The sequence below is a fragment of the Phycodurus eques genome, chromosome 21 (assembly GCF_024500275.1).
Source record: "Phycodurus eques isolate BA_2022a chromosome 21, UOR_Pequ_1.1, whole genome shotgun sequence".
Lineage (NCBI taxonomy): Eukaryota > Metazoa > Chordata > Actinopteri > Syngnathiformes > Syngnathidae > Phycodurus > Phycodurus eques.
The window spans coordinates 435,464-459,685 of NC_084545.1; the positions used below are offsets into that span (position 1 = coordinate 435,464).

Genomic DNA, 24,222 nt, shown 5'->3' on the forward strand with positions numbered 1-24,222 from the left:
AACTACAGTGAAGCCCTGCTACAAGCTATCTTTTTGTTGTTGTTGTTGTTTGTATTGCTTTTTTTACAGTATACTACAAGCACCCCTCCTTGAGCCGTCACCTTATCGTGGTGGAGGGGTTTGTGTGTCCCAATGATCCTAGGAGCTAAGTTGTCTGGGGCTTTATGCACCTGGCAGGGTCACCCATGACAAACGGGTCCGAGGTCAGGGACCAGACAAAGCACGGCTCAAAGACCACATATGATGACTACAAACAACGGACTTCGTTTTCCCTTGCCCGGACGCGGGTCACCGGGGCCCCCCTCTGGAGCCAGGCCTGGAGGTGGGGCTCGAAGGCGAGCGCCTGGTGGCCGGGCCTGCACCCATGGGGCCGGGAAAGGGAAAGCCCGAAAGGGTAACATGGGTCCCCCTTCCCATGGGCTCACTACCTGTGGGAGGGGCCATTGGGGTCGCGTGCAGTGTGAGCTGGGCGCTGGCCGAAGGCCGGGACCTTGGCGATCCGATCCCCGGCTACAGAAGCTGGCTCTCGGGACGTGGAACGTCACCTCTCTGGTAGGGAAGGAGCCCGACCTGGTGTGTGAGGTCGAGAAGTTCCGACTCGATATAGTCGGACTCGCCTCCACGCACAGCTTGGGCTCTGGTACCAGTCCTCTCGAGAGGGGTTGGACTCTCTTCCACTCTGGAGTTGCCCATGGTGAGAGGCGCTGAGCAGGTGTGGGTATACTTATTGCTCCCCGGCTCGAGGCCTGTACGTTGGGGTTCACCCCAATGGACGAGAGGGAAGCCTCCCTCCGCCTTCGGGTGGGGGGGACGGGTCCTGACTGTTGTTTGTGCCTATGCAGCAAACAGCAGTTCAGAGTACCCACCCTTTTTGGAGTCCTCGGAGGGGGTGATGGAGATCACTCCCGCTGGGGACTCCATCGTTCTGCTGGGGGACTTCAATGCTCACGTGGGCAATGACAGTGAGACCTGTAAGGTGTGATTGGGAGCAATTCCCCCCCCCCGATCAGAACCTGAGCGGTGTTCTGTTATTGGACTTCTGTGCTCGTCACAAATTGTCCATAACAAACAGCATGTTCAAGCATAAGGGTGTCCACACGTGCACTTGGCACCAGGACACCCTAGGTCGCAGTTCGATGATCAACTTTGTGGTCGTGTCATCGGACTTGCGGCCGCATGTCTTGGACACTCGGGTGAAGAGAGGGGCGGAGCTGTCAACTGATCACCACCTGGTGGTGAGTTTGCACCGATGGTGGGGGAAGATACCGGTCAGACGTGGCAGGCCCAAACGTATTGTGAGGGTCTGCTGGGAATGTCTGGCAGAATCCCCTGTCAGAAGGAGTTTCAACTCCCACCTCCGACAGAACTTTGCTCATGTTCCGGGGGAGGCGGGGGACATGTTCTGCACCTCCATTGCTGAGGCGGCCAACCGGAGCTGTGCCCGTAAGGTGGTTGGTGCCTGTCGTGGCGGCAAAATTCTGGTCCACCATCCGGCGTCTCAGGAGAGGAAAGCAGTGCACCACCAACACTGTTTATAGTGGGGATGGGGCGCTGCTGACCTCGACTCGGGACGTTGTGAGTCGGGAGGGAGAATACTTCCTCAATTCCACCGACACGCCTTCCCATGAGGAAGCAGAGTGTGGATTCTCTGAGGCGGGCTCTCCTATCTCTGGGTTTGAGGTCACCGAGGTAGTTAAAAAGCTCCTAAAGGCTCTGGATGTCGTGGGGCTGTCCTGATTGACAAGCCTGTGCAACATCGCGTGGACATTGGGGACAGTGCCTCTGGATTGGCAGACTGGGGTGGTGGTCCCCCTTTTTAAGACTGGGGACCGGAGGGTGTGTTCCAACTACAGGGGGATCACACTCCTCAGCCTCCCTGGTAAGGTCTATTCAGGGGAGCTGGAGAGGAGGGTCCGTCGGGAAATCGAATCTCAGATTCAGGAGGAGCAGTGTGGTTTTCGTCTTGGCCGTAGAAGAGTGGACCAGCTCTACACCCTCGGCAGGATCCTCGAGGGTGCATGGGAGTTCGCCCAACCAGTCTACATGTGTTTTGTGGACTTGGAGAAGGCGTTCAACCGTGTCCCTCGGGGAGTCCTGCGGAGGGTGCTTCGGGAGTATGGGGTACCGAACCCCCTGATACGGGCTGTTCGGTCCCTCTACGACCGGAGTCAGAGTTTGTCCGTATATCTGGCAGTAAGTCGGACTCGTTCAAAACATTTATTGACAGAATTTCTAGGCGCACCCGAGGCGTAGGGGTGGGGGGTCCGGTTTGGTGGCCTCAGTATTTCAGCTCTGCTTTTTGCAGATGATGTGGTTCTGTTGGCTGACCTCCAACTCTCACTGGAGCAGTTCCCAGCCGATTGTGAAGCGGCTGGGATGAGAATCAGCACCTTCAAATCTGAGACCATGGTCCTCAGTCGGAAAAGGGTGGCGTGCCCTCTCCAGGTCGGGGATGAGATCCTGCCCAAAGTGGACGAGTTCAAGTATCTTGGGGTCTTGTTCACGAGGGGGAAGAATGGAACGGGAGATCGACAGGCAGATCGGTGCAGCGTCTGCAGTGATGCGGACTTTGTATCGGTCCGTTGTGGTAAAGAAGGAGCTAAGCCGAAAGGCGAAGCTCTCAATTTACCGGTCGATCTACTTTCCTACACTCACTTATGTTCGCGAGCTGCGGGTCGTGACCGAAAGAACAAGATCCCGGATACAGGCGGCCGAAATTAGTTTCCTCCACAGGGTGTCCGGGCTCTCCCTTAAAGATAGGGTGAGAAGCTCGGTCATCCAGGAGGAACTTAGAGTTGAGTTGCTGCTCCTCCACATCGAGAGGAGCCAGATGAGGTGGATGGGGCATCTGATTCGGATGCCTCCCGGACACCTCCCTGGTGAGGTGTTCCGGGCACGCCCCACCTGGAGGAGACCCCGGGGACGACCCAGGACACGCTGGAGCGACGACGTCCTTCGGCTGGCCCGGGAACGCCTCGGGATCCCCCCGGAAGAGCTGGATGAAGTGGCTGGGGAGAGGGAAGTCTGAGCATCCCTGCTCGAGCTACTGCCCCCGCGACCCGACCCGGATAAGCGGTAGAAAATGGATGGATGGATGCATGGATACTACAAGCAAGAATTTTGAGTTGTGCACCTTGAGTGTAGTACCACTTGGTGCCACAACAGGCCGGGCAGCACTGAACTCTACTGGAAGAGATGCAGCCTCATTAAGAGCAAGAGGAAGAGGCAGAGAAGTTCCCCGGTTTCAGCTCCATGTTCCCACAGCGGAGCGAATAGCGTGGACTCCTGTGTATTTGCGGTTCAGCATTTTTTTTTTTATTCACCAATTGCGGGTTTTTTGGGGTGTAACTTATCTCCTGTGTTTTTGTAGAAACCCTTGCTTAGTTTTTTTTGTTTTACTGAGCCCCTGCTTATTTGCATTGTTTTTACCTGAAAGTGTTTTAATATATTTCGGTCATGTATGAGGGGTACAAAAAAAAAAAAAAAAAAAAAAAAAACGATAAGGGATTAAATATCTATCGATGCGTACCCCGTTAATAGTGGAAACAATTCTGTCTCACAAAAGTAATCATGTAGTGTCAAAGTTTGGTGTGTGTGTGTGTGTGTGTGTACACATTCTCTTTTTTTCCAATTTGTTGGGCTGTCGCTGGCTTCGAGGCGCCGTTGGGATTGGAAAAGGTCCCCATGCAGCAGACAACTGCTGTGCAGAGGTATCCAATAACCTGCGTTTAGCCTATTTTTAGAAACATTCCAAAATGGGCGGTAAAACCATTCTCTGCTCACAGTTGGCCCAAGTCCTCCTCAATGTTCCTGTGGGAATCCGCCAAACGCGGCGAGTGGCGTTCTCGTATGAAGAAGAATCAGTGGGGGGCAACCGTCCGGTCAACGATCTGTCGCCAGGGATGCGTTCGGGAAACACTCGTGAAAAGGAACGATATAGACCATATAAAAAACGTCTTTCAAGAGTTGTAGCCCACCCTCACACTTTCAACACATTTCAAGTTATTAAAATGATGAAAATGATCATGATGAAAGTCCCTACATATTATATTTTTGATAAAAGGTTTGCTGATACATATTTCAGCGACTTCAATCCCGGACTACAGCGCCACCTGCAGGATTTCGCCACTCAAATCCCGTTTGACTTTGTGACTCGCAACAAAATTCTATCCATATCCACTTTATTATTTGTGTCTATCTATATGCAAATGCCCAGCTTGTAATTATGATGTTTGCAGACTTGCACAGCGGCGTTTTGGGCTGCTGCGGTCCCTTTAAATCCAGAGGACGCGAGGCTCGTGCACGTCCCGGAGTCGGAACCCATGCGCGTGCACGCCGTCCCGCAGGCGGACGACAACAGCTGCTTGCCATTTAGGACACCTCCAGAACTTTTTTTTTTTCTTCTTACTGTGAGCTTTTTTTTTTTTTTTTTTTTTTTTTTTTTTCCCCTCTCCCCACCTTTTCGCCACCCGAAACTTGTTTTGCGCATGTGCAGGAAAAGAAAAACAAGGAGGAGAGAGAGAGCGAGAGAGAGAGAGAGAGAGAGAGAGAGGAGGGAGGATGTAGACGCGGGCGTGCACCGCTGGAAGAAGAAGCAGAAGAAGGAGAAGAAAAAGAAGGAGAAGGAGAGGAAGAAGGCCGGGCCGTGAGGCGTCCCGCTCACGTCCACATCTGGATTAACTCTTTGGACTTTTTTGAATTTCTGCTTTTTTTGTTGTTTTTTTTTTGTTTTTGTTTTGTTTTTCTCGGTGCTCGACTATGTGTCCTCTTCAATGGGTGCCAACAACGGAAAACTGTACGGAAGCGAGGGTGAGTGCGCCAAAGTTGCGCCACTGAGTTCGAGCAAGACTAAAATGCAACTGCATGCGCACTTGGGCAAAAAAAGTAAGCAGGCATCGCAGCAACTTGACTGCAGAGGATAAATACGGTCGATTTGCATTCAAATGCACACTGACGGCCACATCACAACAACTTTCATTCTTGTAAAGATGTCTTAGTCACCCTAAAGACAAAAGGCGATCCATTTAATGCAACTGTACTGCAGCAAATGTTCTTTTAATGTGCAATCTGTTGCCTCAAAATGAGATCAAATCCTCCATCCTTCCATTTTCTGAGCCGCTTCTCCTCACTAGGGTCGCGGGCTTGCTTGGAGCCTATCCCAGCTATCATTGGGCAGGAGGCGGGGTACAACCCTGAACTGGTTGAAGTTTACTGCAAAAACAGTTGAAGTTTACTGCAAAAACGACACATAAAAAAAGAGACTTAAACATTGTCTATTTAAACTCCAAAATGATCAACCGAACTATATCATTGCAAAAGTCTATTAGCTTAACGCTAATGTATAATATGAAATGCCACAGACTGGCTAACTGAAATTAGCATTGATGTTACAATAATTTTTAACCTCCAAGGCTTAATTTACACGTCAGGTCGAAATGGCCAAATCCAAGCGTGAGCGCATGTGCGTGGTTAGCGGAGGCGAGTTCAAAGGGCGCGAGCGCTTGGGCCTTCTGACTCATTGAGATCTCGATAAGAGACAATTGCTGACATTTTTTTGGCTCGCCGCTGTCGTCTGAATGCCACATGGAAATCAAGTGGAGGAATTTCTTGGATCCCTTCGAGGCAGCCGTCCCCAAACTTTCTTGTGCATGTGCAGGATTAGTGGAGGCGGGTTCAAATCTTTTCAAAACCCACTTTTTCAAGTATTCCTCAGCGCCTAGTCTCACTCTCTCATTGTCAAGAAATGGGAGGCTGTTGTAGATCCTCACTTTTAAGAAAGGAAATGAAGACTTGCTCAAGTAGTTTTGCAAGTTAGGGGTGAAGCGTGCTTGCTTCAAGCTATTTGTCACTGCTAGTGGAAGTTGACTGTGAGAAAAAAAAAGGCTAAAACAAAAGACCTGCGACCGGTGTAAGTGTGGCTGTCATGGTTTTTGATCAAAAAGTGGCACAAACGTATTTTTTTGTGGACAGAAACCTGTCAATTTGTGTAATTGTGTAATTTCAAAGATTTTGTGCAACATTTTCTTCTATTTATCACTTCCAAAGCGTCCTCATTTCACCTCTGACCTTTGTGGCGTCTGTCTGTTTTGTCCAACAATTGTGAGGTTTGTCGCCTTTTGTTGACATCCCGTGAGCATCCAAACTGCGCTCGCGTCGGATACATTTCCAATTTATATCCACATGTGAAAGAGGCCTGGGTCAGATATGACAAAATTGGAATTGTAATGTTCACACTGACATGAAAGTAAGTATCTGATACAAAATCTGAAGTGACCTGCAGTGTGAACATAGCCTCGGAGGATAATATATTGACTTTTGTTACACCTCAACAATAAAACAACAAAAAACAAGACTGAAAAAAAATGGCTTTCGATACCAACATAATCACTTACTAACAGATAAACAATGAAAGAATGCGCCGTGAGCAACGTTGACTTTGCTGCATGGCATGAGTTGCACCGCGGTACTTTTTTACATGTCCTTCACGATTTGCTCAGTCCACTGCACCATTTCACACATACTGTGTTTATACCGTACACATGCCTACTCTGCTCAAGTGTCAGGTACCTAAACTTGTCTGACATCCAACGTGTTGGCATCGCTCTTGCTCTGAGATTCCAGCGCCTAATCTTGATCGTGTACTCAGAATCTGTGCTGATCACAAATCCAAAGCGATGCAACGCCGCCATCTACAGGGATCTGTCAGTCGTTGCGGTTATGTAAAAGCTTGAATTTGACAGACAAAGCTGGGCGAGACCGTCTTCTACGCCAACCCGTTGAGAAATGTAAAACGTCCACGGCGTGAATGAGTTGAGTTGAGAGCCAACCATCAATTTGGCAAATTCCTGGTTTTCATCCTGTGGAAAATTTCAAACTTTGAAAATTGCTGGAATTTTACAACCCGACCAACTTGTCGACTTTCTTTTTTTCACGTGTGCGGAGGCGACGGATGCACCTGATTTCCAAAATCAAATTTCCTCCAGCCTGTGGTCATCAATAAAATATTTCTTCTGCAGTTTCTCTGTGCGGCTAGGTACCAAATGGCCCAACCGGTACCGGTTGTTGGGGACTGCTACTTCAAGATGATCAATTGCTGTTTGTTAATACTTGTGCTGATACGAAAGAACTTTCTCCATCTTGCAGATAAACTGAGGGAAAGTGTCTCACCTAAATGGAATGCTTTTTTTTTTTTTTTCCTCAAAGTGTGGATTTTCTGATAACTCAAATCCCAGACTCCCATTCCACAACAGCGATGCAATCTTCCAACTTGAAATGATCCTGGAATGTCAGCCTCACCTCCACGTTATCATCTCAGAGGCCCAATCTTCTTCCAACCTGGATTCCCTCCCCCGAAATGTCGGCCCACGTTATTTCTGTCGGCCCAGCTGAAAAGTTTGGACAAATAACATTCCAGCGTGATCCCGTCCTAAGTCAATAATGGCGGAGAAAAAGATGTTTAAAATAACAGCGCCGCCACACAGCGTTCCCAAGGAAGCGCAGCGGCGGGACGGTCTTCCAAGACCGGACTCTACGGGTCTGAGGCGACCTCCGCACGGAGTCCAGTTGCGACTGACTTGAGGCTTTTTTCAGTCGATGCTTGCGTCGCGACTTTCAAATCCTAAAAGCTAGGGAGACCGATCCGTCAAACCGCACGTTGACACGTTAAACCCGAAAGCGGCTCCCGCTTTGGCAGCCTCGCATGTCTAAAAATGGGCCGCCGTACCGAAACGACGGCGGTGGACGGCCGCCGTGATGGCGTCACCCCTGCTGTCCCCATTCAGCAGATTTCCATCGAGAAAGTGCGACTCCCTCACGATTCGTGTCAGTGCTGACAGATGGCGTCACCTGCCTGCTGTACCGATTCATCGGTTATCGCGGCATATTCAGGCAATCTCCAGATCCTAGCAAACACGCCCCCAAGTGGCTCACATCTGAGCGAGTCACTTCCAGTCAGTTCCAGACCCGCCCCTAATAGGTGAAAATAAGACATCTAGACATCAAAAATGCTAGGATTAGATTATTATATAGGTTTACCCCTCCCACATACTTGAAACAGTTTTAACCGAATTAAAACACACAAATGTATCAAACACACTTTTTTAAGCATTCCCTAGTGCCGGTTCTCACTCTCTCACTGACAAGAAATACGAAACTATTGTATAACATCACTTTGCGAAGAGGAAAAGAAGATTCAAACCACGCTGGCTTCAAGCTGTATATTTGTCATTCCCAGTTGACGTTTACTGTAAAACTCACCCAAAACAAAAGAGAATTCAACGCTGGATATTTAAACACCAAAATGCGAAACCAAACCGTAACAAACATCCGCTAGCTTTATGCTAACAAATAATGTGAAACGCCATCGACATGCTAAGGGATATCAGCATAGATGATACATAATAAATCCTTGCGCCTGTTCTCACTCTCTCGCTGTGTCAGGAGAAGGTCAACGTTTACATAACATCACTATGAGGAAATCGAAAGAAGACTCTCACAGTACTCCAAGTAAGAGGCGCAGCGTGCTTGCTTCGAGCTGTTTATGTGTCACTCCCATGTGTTAAAACTCAACTCAACTTTACTTATATAGGACTTTCACAACAGCCAACCACTGTACACAAACCATAAAATATAATAATACAATTATAAAAAAAAATCTTCTCCAATCAAAATAAACGGTAGCTCCCTTCACATTGGCAATTCACATAAAACAAAGACAATTAAACACTGTTTACTGAAACAAAAAAAATCTCCAACCGGCCCATATCATTACAACTAACGAAGGTTTCATTCTAACCTATGATGCGAAATGCCATAGGCAGGCTAACTTAACTTAGCATAGATGTTTGGGTAATTCGAAATCTTTAAACAGCTGCTACTTGAACACACATGGAGCAGCAACACACATAGGGCGGCAACGAATACGCGCATGTTTCGAGTACTTCGGATACAAAAAAAACGCTCGAGGAATTTTCTCTGCCTCGGGGATCCGCTTATTTAACTTATTCACTGCCAGGCCTCCTAGTTTGATTGAGTTTGATACAGTATCTCTAATTATGTGTGTTCGCCTTTAAGAGGGCGGGCGGGGTTGAGTAGATTTCATCAAGCACCCTGAATACGTTACAGCTGTGCACACTGTAGTTGTATATTATGGCCAGTGTCTTTACATTGTATCTGTATCTGTACATTGTGGCGACATTCCGAGTCGAAGTGCTGTAGGTGAGGGGGGGGGGGAGAAAAAAAAAAAAATAAAAAAAAAAATTGCGAGGGGCAGTTTGTGAAAAAAATGTATTAACGTAATCGGTGTCTTCATTTCCTGCGATTGTCGCGAGGAGAAGCGTGACAGAAAATGGATGGTGTCTTCATTTCCATCTTGATTTTAGTTTAGTTAATCTGGTCTAAGATGATAAACGAAGCTCCTGTAATATGACGTCACATCCTAAAACGCTAGTGGCTCAAGTCAAGTTGCGCAACAGGCTCCGTAGGCCTTTTTTAGTCAAAGCCCTATGTGTTTTTTAATACGTACATGAAATGCTAAAAACGCGGCTTTGAAACTAAAATGTGTGTTTTCTTGACTTATTGAAAACATTTCGAGACAAGAAAATAGTTTGGTGCTCAACGTGGATTAAAGAAATAAAAGGGTTGATTATTTTAAAAAGAAAAACAATTGATCATTCATTTATATTCTCTCCGCGATGTGGGAGCAACTATTACTGGAGCTGAGTTGGGGACCTCCTCTGCCTCTTCTTCTTGCACTTATATTGGCTGCATCTCTTCCGGGCACTATGCTGACGCTGTACGGCTCTAGATTTGCACTTGCACGTAGACTGTGAAAAGCCCTGAAAAACATCCTGTAAAAATCTTACACTTCTCCTGGAAATGGTTTTGTATTTTGGTATAATCCTGCTAACGGTACGTGTGGTATTTACTGTTGTCCTATAACAAAATGACAAACGTGCAGTAGTGAGTGACGGGGGCTGTGGATGCCATGAGTTCTCGACATCATCAAGACACTTCGGAGGCTTTGGTCCTGTCGGTCCGCATCTGTTTTCAAGTGTGACTCGGCAATTAATCACGCGCCAGTCTGCGGTTACGCTGTGCCGGAACTGCTGCACTTTACAGTATCTCACATCTACAGTATCTTTGGTGAATATTTGATCATATCTTGATGGAACAAAAGAGAAGAAATGACACTTTGCTACAATGTAAAGTAGTCAATGTACAGCTTGCATGAAAAGTGGAAATTGACTGTGCCCTCAAAATAAATCAACGCAAAGCCATTAAATGTCTAAACCGCTGGCGACAAAAGCGAGCACACCCCTGAGTGAAAATGAAAAGGGGTGTAATCACTTTGGTGAGATCCCAGAGGTGACTTGAGTCGAGTGGACTCGGGTTGCCAGTTTTATGAATTCCGACTTGCTTGCCAAATACATAGACATGACTTGACTTGGTAGCCAAGAGACTTGACTTGACTTTGACTTGACCTTTATGACAAGTCATCTCATTTAGAGTTGAAAATCTGCGTTTTAATTGAAACCGTTTGCATTTTTTCGTTGTTTTTTTTTTTTTTTTGAAAGTAAGAAACGTTTTGGGGGGGAGATTTGCGCCAACCTGGCAACACAGTTTGCGTTGTTGTGCGCTTGCCAGTGTAACGTAGCCACCTGCAACAACAACGATGGAAGGAGCTCCCAAGATAATACAATTTGGATTCAAGGATTATTTTGTCAATGAAGTCTGCAAAAATGGATGGCAACCCGCACGGCTTGCAACTCGCACATTCGAAACACAACAACGATGACCTCAAACTTCATCCATCGCTCCAAAAAGATGTGAGGATTCTGTATATATATATATATATATATATATACAGTCAACCCCAACTGAAAGCCCAAATTTGCGTATCAAACGTTGCTTAGCTGGAGTCCGGCTTGTGACTTTCTGGGACGAAGCTCTCTGGCCTCTCGTGCGTAACCCGTATGGGGAAAGCCACAGGGCTGCATTTATGATTCCGCCAGAGGAATGAACTCCCATAAACAACAAGCCGACACATAGACAGGCAGTCTGCAGTCACCGTGGCGGACGAGTCTTCTTGTCCATGCGTTCGAAGAGCTCCACCTAAATCTTTGCTCGACAAGCTTTGCTCATAAGAGGTGGCAAAATAGCTCAAAGGAGAAAGTACGCATATCTGCGTTCAACCGTCGGGAGTGAAAGGAAAAAGTTCTCAGAAAAGCAAATGTTTTTAAGTCAAGTACGGAGTTTCACAAGTGACTCAGTGAGCTGCAGTATTGTTAGTCGATTATATGCCAGTGGGCATTGTAATATTAGCTGTCTGCATGTGTTGCTACCGTTTGTGTTCAAATATCCGTGACTCAAGCGCTTATTACATTGTGACACCTATGCTAGTTGTTAGCCCTTCTATGGAATTTTGCATCCTTTGTTAGCATTGTTAGCAACTTGCAAGTTACCTTATCTTAGGCACCACTTTTCCTCAAAACTCTACTTAAATACAGTAGCGAAGTAATTGTACTTGGTTACGTCCCGCCACTGCAAGTGCCGAGCTGTAAACTTCCGAGGCCGCGATGCGAATGAAGCAATTGCATTTGTCATAGGAGCGAAGTGTCTGCGCCCAAAAAGTACCACGGTGGTCGTTCGTTCAACAGATCGATTGCTGGTGAAGAGGGCTGAAAGGCATTCAAGTGTTTGTTTCAAGGAAGAGCCAAGCCGACGTGAAAAAGGTGTCACGAGCGATAGAACGAGCGTGACGGAACCGGACGAGATGAGACTTTGTCATCCTCAAGTTGTCGCTTTGCTTCCTCTGCAGGCAAAGGGAGCTCCAGCATCTCGTCTGACATAAGTTCCAGCACCGATCACACGCCCACCGAAGCTCCCAAGAATGCGACTTCCAGCGAAGGTAAAGCATCTGGTGCTCATTAAGCCCACCCTCGTTCCGCCTTCTCCTTCTCCTTCGTCTTCGTCTTTGTCTCTTCCCTCGTCATCCACGTTTCGCGCTGCCTATTTTGGGAGAGGAACCCGGGTGTTCCTGGGATGACCCTCGTCGGAACGCAGGCTCGCAGGAATTCGTTCGGAATCGGGCTTCGAGGGGAATGCTGCGCATATGAAACAGAGAGGGGAAAGGGAGGGCTGCAGGTCAATTGGTCATGAGTTTTTCTCAGCTTGCTCCGGCTTCCTCCTGCGTTGCAAAAAACGGGCACATTGGCTTCGCTGGAGACTCGAAAATCAGTGGTGTCCAAGCTGCAGCTCGGGGGGCCATTTGAGGGCCGTCCTCTGCATTTCAGACGCCGGCGGGATATGGGTCAGGACCACTATTGCCTTTGGTATCCTCATCAGAATTGCTCAGTCATCACTAAAATCTAGCAGAATATTGAAATTCTGAGATCTCATTATCAGTGGCCAAACATTTGTAAACATACCAGTACAATGATAAGTCTCTTAAAATGTGTTTCCTTCCTTTGATACATTTTATTCTTTGGATATGAGTTAATTCGGTGTCCGTAATCCTCTGACTTTTACAGGGATATTGCGACCAGCTTTTCGTCTTCCTTCAATGGAGGTTGAAAGAGTGCATAGTTGCAGAGTAAATACTTCCATCCATTTTCTGAGCCGCTTCTCCTCACGCGGGTCGCGGGCGTGCTGGAGCCTATCCCAGCTGTCATCGGGCTGGAGGCGGGGTCCACCCTGAATTGCCAGCCAATCGCAGGGGCACACACAAACAAACAACCATTCGCACTCACATTCACACCTACGGGCAATTTAGAGTCTCCAATTAATGCATGTTTTTGGGTTGTGGGAGGAAACCGGAGTGCCTGGAGAAAACCCACGCAGGCACGGGGAGAAGATGCAAACTCCACACAGGCGATTGAACCCGGGTCCTCAGAACTGTGAGGTTGACGCTCTAACCAGTCGCCGAGTAAATACTTATGCTTTGTAATTTCCATCATATTATGCATCTGCTTGGATGTTGACGAGCTTAACATGTCGACACCGTCATCGTGGAAAATCAATTGATATAAAAACCTTTCATAAATTGAATATTTGTGAAACAGTACTCTGTCAGAGAATAATGTTACTACGCGAAGGTAATACTACTATATTACTAATACAAAATACTAACATTAGCCCAAAATATTACCACACATTTCTTTTGATTATTTATACGTACATATTTTTAAGATGTAGGCTCTCCCCAGACTCTTTTTACTCTTCCCCACACTCCTATTAACCTTTATCATACTCTTATAAACACTTTCTATACTCTTAAACACACAGTAATGCACAGTAGTACTGCACACTGTGTATATTTTATGACGTTTTCTTATTTTATTCTTATTTTTTAAAATAATTTTAATGTTTAAGGCTCACGAGCATTTATTTTACCACAAAAAATTACACATTACATACTCATAATCCCACAATATGAATATGAAAAAAAAACATCCGCAATGTACTGAATCCATAGTAGTTGTGCCACGACATGGTTGCGGATGTGTCCACGGGGAGATAGCGGTCCATCAACAGTTAGCGTGAGATTCAGTAGCGCCGTTCCCCTCCTGAGTTCTGGCTGAAAGTGTTATTTTGTTCTCCACGCTACGTGGCAGTAATTACAGGGTCTGCAACCACCGCTGCCGCAGTCCTGTCCCCCCCCCCCCCCCCCCACCACCCCCACCCCAAAAGGCATTACTCGTGATATGTTAGCTTAAGGCTAGCGGTTAGAGGAAACAAAATGGTTTGGTTGAAGTTTCAATATACAATGGTTATATCTCTCTTTAGTTTTATGAAAAAGTTAGTTTCAATATGTTTAAGTGAGTTTTAATATGTTTCAATGTTTTTAAAGCATGTGGGAGGGGTAAAAACGCAAAAAAAAATGTATATAGTCTTGTGTGGTGCAGATTTTCACCAATGTCCCCTTCAAAATTCTGAGGGTTGACTGTAGAGTAAATTTCATAGAATTTTGGTGACCAATGAAGGATTAGAAGAGATTGTGCTGTTGAGTCTATTCTCTCAATTTTAAGATACATAATAATTCGCATCATTCCAAGAATTACCTTGTAAAATGGTCTTGGAATGTTTGCGTCAAGAGAACGCAGAGAGGAAATGAGAGCCAAAGCTTTTTTTCCCTCAAGATGTTTTCCCATCAGCTGTCCCCCCTTTCATTCGGGGAGCCGGAGCAAAGAAGAGTGAGAAAGGAAAACCAAGAGGAGACAAGTTGTTTCAGTCAAGGAGGAAGCGGTGGGCTTGTTTTTTTCATCCGTGTCACATTTTTCACATCAGTGACAAGAGAACTCTTTGACAGGAGCTCGGGAAGACGCCTCTGGCCGCAATTCTCGCCGGCCTCTTGTCAGGTTTGGCCTGTGGCGCACCAGGGTTCTTTCGGCTGCTTTAGACCAGCCGAACTGACACTTTGGACCCCTTTGGACTGGGCTTGTCTTGTTTCACCACGTAAGCGGGGTAGCGCCAGGGTCGACTATAGTAGTAGTTGTGGTGTACAATGAGGGTAAATGTCACAGGGTGCCTGGTTGTAAATTACAGTTGTGTTCAAAAGCCCCCAGTGTATCCCACAGTACATCTAGAAAAGTGGTGAGTGCCGACGGTCACCGGAAAATTATATAGACCGATAATGCATTGCACTGATACGAGGCGTTGAACCGATTAAGCTTTACTACTCCGCATCGGCGACTTCCAGTCCCGTTTTTGGGATCCCGTCTGCCAATTGGCCAATTTACAGAGGACCGGTCGCCTGTGGAGCGGCAGAATGTTCGGCCAACAACGGGCGCGGTCTTTGTACATCTTGCTAGCTAGCCCAAGTTATACTGCCGATGAATAACGAACAGGAAAAGCTAGGAACAAACGTTTTCCTTCCTGGGGAAAGAAGATAGTCTCTTCTTTCCTTTGGTATGTTAGGTGCTTAAATTGTCACAGAACACAATATTCTGTGGGTCGTGAAAGATCAGTCACCAACTTAAAACAATATCATGTTATCATCATTTATTTTGTTGTTGTTGGATATTTACTGCAGAACTTCCACTAGCTAACTTTGATGCAGTACGTTGTAATTATGTGACAGCATTGACGTCATTAACGGCGCCCGAGTAGCGTTCCAAAGCTATTTTTCATTTGACTAATGAGTGCACTATTTACTGTATAAAAAGGCCTTTGCAGTGATTAGGGAGTAGGGAATGATGATTGATTCCGAACGCATCATTCATCATTCCGTACTTCCTAATTTTCAGTGGACATTTGAGGAACTAGCTAGGTCCTCTATGCAACAATGCCCACAGAGCCTGATATAAGGACAAACTAGGAGACATTTGTTCTGGTTGCCAGAGTAGTTTGTGCCCCCGCGGTGATTGACGCTACATCATGTAATGAGCTTAACACACATTACCCCAAACATGGCTCCCGAATGTTTACGAGTTCAATACATATCAAATCTTTTTACGGCCCTGCCAGAAGTGCTGCGGGGTTGTAATTAGGCGCAGTGGTGCCAGGAGCAAAGTGCTAGCATGTCATTACCTCCGCCGAGGAGGTTATGTTTTGTCTGTCCCGTCGAACAAATGCAGCGCGAGCGTTATTTTCTTGCGAGAACACGGTGGGTGACGGCGAGAGGAAGAAGGATTACCCCGAAGATCCCTTGCATGGCGACAACCCGTCTGGACCGGTCGGCTCTAGTCGGTTACGAGAGGAGAAGTTGGATGCGTCCTCATGCAAACTTTGGGGACATGTAGACGCAGCCGCAATAGGTGAAAATCTGCAAAAGACGATCTCAAAATGTTTTGAAATAGTTTTACACCTTCCACATTTAAACATATTACAACACATTTCCACTTGTTAAAAGACACTTTCTAAAGTATTCCTTTGCACCTGTTCGCACTCTCCCGCTGTCAAGAAACGGAAGACTATCGTAAAACATCACTTAGTCACTCCTTGTTGAAATTGATTGTGAAACTGACACATCGGCCTAAATGATCCTACCCTTGGAATCTCAAGTTTGTCTTGGTACTGTTTCCAAGGCAAACAAGTGAAAGCTATGTTCCCAAGCTGTGTCGTGACAGCGATCGATGACATCAGTGATCCACTGCAGACATTTGGCTTGTGGGACAGAGATCATGTCGGTGAGAATTGTTGCGGTCCAGATGAAGGTCGGCCTGTGGGAGTTGCGCGCGGCCGAGCGGTCCGCTTCCTGTCCGAGTGCCGCATTGTAGCGGCCCCGGCGGCGCCTATTGTCTTCCGACTTGTGCCGTGACGTCAGCGCTTCCTGTCGCGAAGGCTTTGCTGATAGCCCGGCCGCCACACCGCATGCTAACGTCGACTTCCACGTATTCAATTCAAAACCAGGGCAGACCCTGGTGTTTTTTTAAGTCCCGGTGTCCTGGTCAGATGAGGCACAAATGTGTGTTTTGATTGTGTCGGCCCTCTTCTCACTCTCTTGCTGTCAAGATAATAGGAGACAATTGCATAAGATCACTTAGGGCAGGAAAAGAAGACGACTATCGCTCGCAGTTTTGCAAATCAGACGCACTATGCTTGCTTCAAGATGTTTATTAGCTGATAAAAAAAGAGAATGAAACAATGTACATTTAAACAACAAAATGTTCAACCCAACCATGTAATTTCGTCGGATGAAAGTCTGCTCGTTTAATACTAAATTATAATGCAAGAATTCATAGACAGGCTCATGGAAATTAGCATTGATTGTTACGATCAATCTAAACTTTGAAAGAACTGCTACTTTAACACACACAGTGCAACAACGCATATAAACAGAGTGTACAATAATACTCATTGGCAAATATTCTCTCTGCTCTGTGTAAATTACTACAGGATTACTGAAGCTTCCTTGCCTCTTCTTCTTGCCATTCATTACGCTGGATGTCTTCCGGTGGAGCTCAGTGCTGCCAGGCAGGTTGTGGCATAACGTAGTACTGCACTGAAGGCACAGATCTCTTAAATTCTGAATTGCCTCCCAACTGCAAGAAAAAAAAACACGAAAAACTGGGGTGTGGGCTTCACTGTCATCTTCTCAAAAGAGCGCCCCCTTGCTTCCTGTCAGGACTGCTGAGCACGTCACAGGGTCTTGAGTGCCGATCGGTGGCAGGCAGCGGTCTTCCTCTCCAGTCCCATTACAAAGCGTTCGGCGACCGAGGCAGGAGAAGCCGTTGTCCGCCGTCGACTGTGGGTCAGAATTGCCAGAAAATCCGGGTGGATCTCCAGCAAAGTTAAATGATTTCTTCCTTGGTCGAAGCATGACCCCTCCACGACTAATTGTACTTTTTGAATGAGCAGTCAGGCAAAAAGGCAGGCAGGAAACTTGCCACCTGGCGCTCGTACGCCTGGCAGAGGTCTCAAAAGCAGCTCGGTGGCTTCTGAAAAGAATCCCTGCACTTTGAGTTTGCAGTCGCACTGCGAGCCTGCCCCTGCACTTGTCTCCGTCCGTCTCTGCTAAAGTCACGAGGCACCCCTGCCAAGTTATCTTCCCGCCTTCCTTTAGCTCTCGCTTCTTTTATAACAACCACAAACATCCCAAATCAAATGCTGCGCTTCTTTTTCATTCTGTCCCCGTTCTCGTTCGTTGAACCCTTACGTACTTGAGCGACTATCTTTGACTCCTGCAGTCGTACCGCAAGGCCTTTGGAGATATTTTTCGACGCGCTCGGCTCAACCAACATTTGACCATGCCGTTGTTCTCTTTCGGGTGATGTTCCCATTTAACATCAAAGTTGCAAACAAAACATGACTTGAACTTAAATTGTGATGCTTTTGGATGACTTAACGGAGTTTGTGAGTGAGTGACCTTCCACTCCCATGCGTGCGCTAAACACCAACACCTGTGCTCAGAAAGTCTTGCGGCACCCGCGGAGAAGAGAAGGACGTGTGGTTCCTACAATTGTCATAAGGTGAATCTCCCAACAGTCAAAGAATTCAAGTCAACGAAAACTCGGAACAAAATGAGGTCGCCCTCTGCAAAGTTCAGCATTTCAACAAATGGAAAAATAAGATGACTTCAAATCAAGGATGGATGCACAATCAGAACATGACAAACACTTTAGTTTCCTTGCATTTGACTGTAATGTTTGGGCATAAACCGATCATTTTGAAGTGGTCTCTGACTTTTTTCTCCGGAGCTGTACATATGTATTTTCATGGGACAGTGGAGACGGTGTTCGCGTGGGAGTTTAAAACAGTCCCGAGAACTGTCTGTGTTCGCACCACATTTGCAGGAACATGGGCCTGAATGGTATAGTAATACATTATTTAAAAGAGCTATAGTTCATAATTTGCTGTAGACAATTGTTATGGGGAGACTATATGGAGTACGTAAGGGTTCGAATCCAAATTTGCAGCTGCACTTCTACCCCGACTGATTTCCATGAGACCCCGCATATCAAAGCGCCATCCAGATGGCGCTGCTCACTTGATGCTAATTGGATCCTTCTGCCCCACGTCGCCGTGGATCCGATTTGGGTATTAGCGGCAAATGATTTCAGGCTTCGTGTGGGCGCACGCTCCTCGAGAACGCATGCGAGCGGCCCTTTTGGTTGCCCGCTTCTGCGTCCAAGGGAAAGAGCAGATGTCGGACTCGTTCTCCTCCGATTTCCTGCGGCACGTTGAGTGGTCCAGCATGTGCGTAAACACGCTGGGTTTTTTTTGCGCCGCGCGCAGATTCCAGTTAGTTTATTCATGAATGAAGTCAACGTCTTCTCGGTCACATCACATGTTCTTCATCAGGAGTTGTTATGGAGACAAAACGTGTTGTTATGCAAACTGTGCACTTCTGTTTCATCCCTTTTTGGGCTTTTAGTCGTGTCCAGGGATTTTCACTGAAATCCAAATGTGAACCAAATAGATCTGATCTGGAAATGCCAAAAGAACATTTATGTGACTTTCTGTCCACGATGTGAAGACTCGGTGTTGGTTCTGTTCCTGTTTTAAAGATTGAGGAGTATCAATCACAAAAGATAATTGAATTGAAGGTCGCACCTTGCTTGTCTGGGAAATTCCAGCTTCTCCATAACTGTAATAATTAGGATCAGGATTTTGGAAAAACAACAACCGATCACCGATCCGATCACAAGATGGAGCAATGTGTCCATTTAAATCACTTGTTCATTTCATGTATATACTTGTGTACTGTACAGTGAGTATCTTCAAAAGTGTTCTGTAGAATTTTAAACAAAAGGTAAAACATCAATGACCTCGAGGGGCCATTCAAGGATTGGCCACTGACATAAGTTTAAAGTTCAGTCAGGTCAAATCAACATTAACCGAAATAATGGGTGCAAACTTACTGTAATTAAATGAGTTTATTGTAATGAACTTACTTTACATGAACAAATACTGTTCATGACATGCCAACTCTAACTTTCTCACTGTCACGGCTATATGGAAGGGTGTTGTCCGGCGTTGTTTGCGTCAGCGTCTGTTCGGTTGTTAGCTTTTCCGTTTGTTTTGGTAGTGGCACACTTCTCCGGGTTTACATTCTTCAGGTGCGTGATCAAATGTGTTGTGTTCAAGCATTCAGATGACGTTCCCCCATGACGTACTTCAGTTTTGCACAGATCGCAAATGGCTTTCATGTTGTCTGTCTGAAACGCCGCAAAAACATGAAGTTTTTTCACCGACAAGATTTATTAAAAAAAACAACAAAAAAAAACAAAACAAAAAAAACAACGAAGTGGCCGTCAGATATCTAAAGTACTACGTCACAAGACACATGACAAGGCTAACTATAAAGTAGCTTTTGGATTCAAATATACACAACAGCGCTGCGGAGTAAAATGTCTTTTGTGGAGCCGATCAACGATGTCATCAGTCAGATCGGTGAATTAGGACATTGAAGCTAAATGCTAATTATCGGCCGATACCGATCAAGCTGATCAGATCGGTGTAAAGTCGAACTGTAATGCTGTGTGCCTTTAATGGGTGTGAAAGCACAAATATTTCACCTCATTGTGTTCTGTATGAAAACCAAAATGTCTGGTCTACATAAACAGCTCCTTTATGCCAATTTTCCAGGGAACTCTGTGTGAAACTGAGCGTAGCGCACTTTGCCGACATATGGACGTGAGTTTTAATGCTCAGGAGAGATCTTTTAAATGTAGCCGCGAATCAGATGACCAGTTCCAAAACAGTCTGCGGATGTAATCAGACCCAGAGACGGAGTCCCGGTCTGGAATAGCGATCCAGCAATAAGGATGTCGCTTCCCCGCTGACAATCCCGACACACAAATCGACATTAGGGCCAGCGTGGCGTCCATCCGTCAGGCGGACGCTGACACGCGGCGTACAACCCGGCTGACGGACGGTCAGGAGGCTGCGCCGTGGTCACGTGACTCGTGCCACTGATGCGCTGATAGCCCAAATCACAATCAGAATCATCTTTATTGGCCAACATCGCTCAAACATGCAAGGAGTTTGTCTTCGGTATTGTTCTCAGATTTGTAGAGGAACTGGGTGAGGCTTCAGGCCACGTCCCATTTTCATTTTCCAGCTCAAAAATATCTGCAGGCTTCTGTTGCACAATTTATTGAGCGATGTCATGTTCCTATGTGCCCTGCGATTGGCTGGCAACCAGTTCAGGGCGTACCCCCGCCTCCTGCCCGATGACAGCTGGGATAGGCTCCAGCACGCCCGCGACCCTCGTGAGGAGAAGCGGCTCTGAAAATGGATGGATGGATGGATACTTCAATAAAACACACAGGTTGACCCGATTCTAATTTATTGAGATGTAGCTGTATAAGAAGTAGGCTTACTTTGCTGCTGAAACTTCTTTTAGCCTTCACAAGTGCGTCAATATCAGGTATCAAATGGTGAGTAGCTGCCAATTTCAGGTCATTTAAGCGGTTGTCCGTGCGACCACCAGTAGACAAAATTAGAAACAACAGTTACTTTTATTGAAAAATAGCAGCGAAGGAGTTCTCCGGGCCGCAGGCCATACGTTTGGCGCCCCCGTCCTATACTCTCTGATTCGCGTTTAACTTCCAACCACGTTGCGGTCTCTTGGCCTTTCAGGTTTGGACTCTGGCACGAGGACGCTGAGCACGCCTAGTCCGGGCCTCAAATCGTCGTCTCTGTCCTCCCCGGCGCTGTCCAGCAATGGCCGTGACACCAACTCCACGTCGTCGTCCTCGTCGGCCGCCGCCTCCGAGACGGTGGCCGTGGTCCACCCCCAGCCGGGCACCCGCACCCGCTCCCGCGTCCCCAGGGGCCACGCCCCGGCGGACCTCCTGCCCGACGGCGTCCTGCTGCAGATCTTCTCGCACCTTCCCACCAACCAGCTGTGCCGCTGCGCCCGCGTTTGCCGCCGCTGGTACAACTTGGCATGGGACCCGCGGCTGTGGCGCGCCGTGCGGCTCGACGGCGAACTGTTGCACGCCGACCGCGCCGTGCGGGTGCTGACCCGACGCCTGTGCCAGGACACGCCCAACGTGTGCCTCACCCTGGAGACGGTGGTGGCGAGCGGCTGCAAGCGGCTCACCGACCGCGGGCTGCACGTGCTGGCCCGCTGCTGCCCCGAGCTGCGCCGCCTGGAGGTGGCCGGCTGCTACAACATCTCCAACGAGGCCGTGTTCGAGGTGGTGTCGCGATGCCCCAACTTGGAGCACCTCGACCTCTCAGGTAGTATGATTGGACAATTCATTAGGTAGATTTTGCAGATTTTTCTGAATTTTCTATGTATGTGTTTAATTACGTTTTAGTGCGATTAAAGCATATGGGGGGATATTTGAAGGCTTCAACTAATATGGAAATGGATCTGTGAATAAATGTAGCTTTACTTTAGCGTTGCAACTGTGCGAAAAGGGCCAGTGCTGAGCGTCGCCTCATTTGCGCCCCCCGCAGGCTGCTCCAAGGTAACGTGCATCAGCCTGACTGAGGAGGCGTCACTGCAGCTGTCGCCGCTGCACGGCCAGCAGATCTCCATCCGCTACCTGGACATGACCGACTGCTCGTGCCTGGAGGACGACGGCCTGCGCATCATCGCCACGCACTGCCCCCGCCTCACGCACCTCTACCTGCGGCGCTGCGCGCGGCTCAGCGACGACGTGCTGCGCCACCTGGCCCTGCACTGCCCGTCCATCCGCGAGCTCAGCCTGAGCGACTGCCGCCTGGTGGGCGACTTCGGCCTGCGCGAGGTGGCCCGCCTGGAGGGCTGCCTGCGCTACCTGAGCGTGGCGCACTGCACGCGCATCACCGACGTGGGCGTGCGCTACGTGGCGCGCTACTGCCCCAAGCTGCGCTACCTGAACGCCCGCGGCTGCGAGGGGCTGACGGACCACGGCTTGGGGCACCTGGCGCGCAGCTGCCCCAAGCTCAAGTCGCTGGACCTGGGCAAGTGCCCGCTGGTGTCGGACGGCGGGCTGGAGCAGCTGGCGCTGTACTGCGCCGGCCTGCGCCGCGTCAGCCTGCGGGCGTGCGAGAGCGTGACGGGGCGCGGCCTGCGGGCGCTGGCCGCCAACTGCTGCCAGCTGCAGCTGCTCAACGTGCAGGAGTGCGAGGTGTCGCCGGAGGCGCTGCGCTTCGTGCGCCGCCACTGCCGCAAATGCGTCATCGAGCACACCAACCCCGCCTTCTACTGACGCCGACTGCGCTCGCGCTGACCGACGGAAGGTTTCCCGCTCCGCGCCTCAACGGAGCCCCGCAGAATGTATTTAATGTATTTATCTGTAAAAAGAACAAAAACAAACTGTTATGTGGTGTCGACAGAGACCCAGACGTGACATAAGGGGAACGAAAGTTCAGTTAGGCCCACAATTCAGTCCGCCTCTGCATATTTGTGATTCACTATTTGCAGATTTTTGGGGAGACTCTATCCTCCCTAACATAAAAGTATCGCTTTGACGCCAAAGAACGAGAGCGGAGGCGCTTCATTTGGTCAGGTCATAGCCCTGTCTCATAGAAAAGTAGTGCTTTGCCGCCATTTGTAGGCAATCGTGAATGTCTGCACTTTAGAACTTTCCGGGTCAAGGGATACATTTACCCTCCTAACAAAAAGCCATAGGAAATATTGATTTTTGGAACATTTCAACCTCAAAACTATATGAGCCCGTTAGAAATGTAATTAAATGATTCTGTTTTGGACTGAGCATCAAGCGCTAAAATGCCACAGGATTATTTATAACGCAACAAAAGGCACAACATGCTTTTTTTGTTGCCTGTTCACACCCTGTTTTTGTTTTTTGAATGCAATCACGATCCGCTTGTGACAATCCTCAAGGACCATGACATAGTAGCACACAAACACAATGCTGCTCCAATTGTGCCAATAAAGTCCACCAAAGCATTGGAAAGCGGTTTGTTTCGCATTAATCTTCAACTGAAATGAGATGAGGTTTTATATATATTTTTAGCGTCTTTGTTTTTAAACCAGGTGAGGCAATTGTTAATAGTTTTTCTGGGACGCCATGTTATTAGTTGTGTTATTAACTTTGATATCACTTTGCTGGTGAGTACACTATTTATTTATTTTTATCCATTGCTCTTGCTCGCTCAGTTATTTTGTATGTGTTTGTATTAGGCTCCTGCACGCCCGCGACCCTAGTGAGGAGAAGCGGCTCAGAAAATGGATGGATGGATGGACGAACATAGCGCAGTTTTCAAGATATTCACACACGAAGACACACGCACACGTTGAGAATACTCACGCGTATGGGAAGGCCCTCCCTGCCTCCATCCAGTAGGCGGCAGTGTTGATGTCTCCGTTGAGAGCAGAGGCTATACGAGCGAGAAAGAGCGTGAGCGATGATTGGCCTTCAAATCTCTCCCATACCAGTGAGCCAATCAAAGCCAAGGGGTGGTCGTTGAGCGTCCGCCCACAGATGCGAAACTTTATGAGCTTCTGACCGAGAATTTGGAGCGCGTTTTAGCTAATCTGACTTTGAAAACAGCCGTTATGACACGAAGGCTTTTCGAGAAATCTCTTTTAGCCCAAATACTTGCGTATACTGACGTATTCATTTGCTCCCGGTCGACAGAAGCGAAATTCATCCGGGTGAGGCCGCGCTTTGCAGACCCGGAAATCCACAACATGACACTGTCGGATTGGCGTATCGAAGAAGTGTGATTGCATTTGTTCTTAGGGAGCATAGTTATGGCCATGGCGATTCAACCACTTGTTATGCGGTTATTCCATGTAAGTACAATTGATTATTTAAAATTCTCGTTCTAAAAAAAAAAAAAAATAGTAAAAAAGGTGCACCGTAAAAGTGCTCG

General features: G+C 47.6%; 1 protein-coding gene across 1 annotated transcript; it reads left to right on the forward strand.

Annotated features, from left to right (window-relative positions):
* The first annotated feature begins 4,560 nt into the window (after positions 1 to 4,560).
* On the forward strand, positions 4,561 to 23,403 carry si:dkey-192l18.9 (F-box/LRR-repeat protein 7). The gene is made up of 4 exons (XM_061666986.1): positions 4,561 to 4,809; positions 11,819 to 11,908; positions 21,025 to 21,630; positions 21,853 to 23,403. The coding sequence occupies exons 1-4, from the start codon at positions 4,773 to 4,775 to the stop codon at positions 22,587 to 22,589; spliced, it is 1,470 nt and encodes a 489-aa protein (XP_061522970.1). The 5' UTR covers positions 4,561 to 4,772; the 3' UTR covers positions 22,590 to 23,403.
* Positions 23,404 to 24,222: the final 819 nt, after the last annotated feature.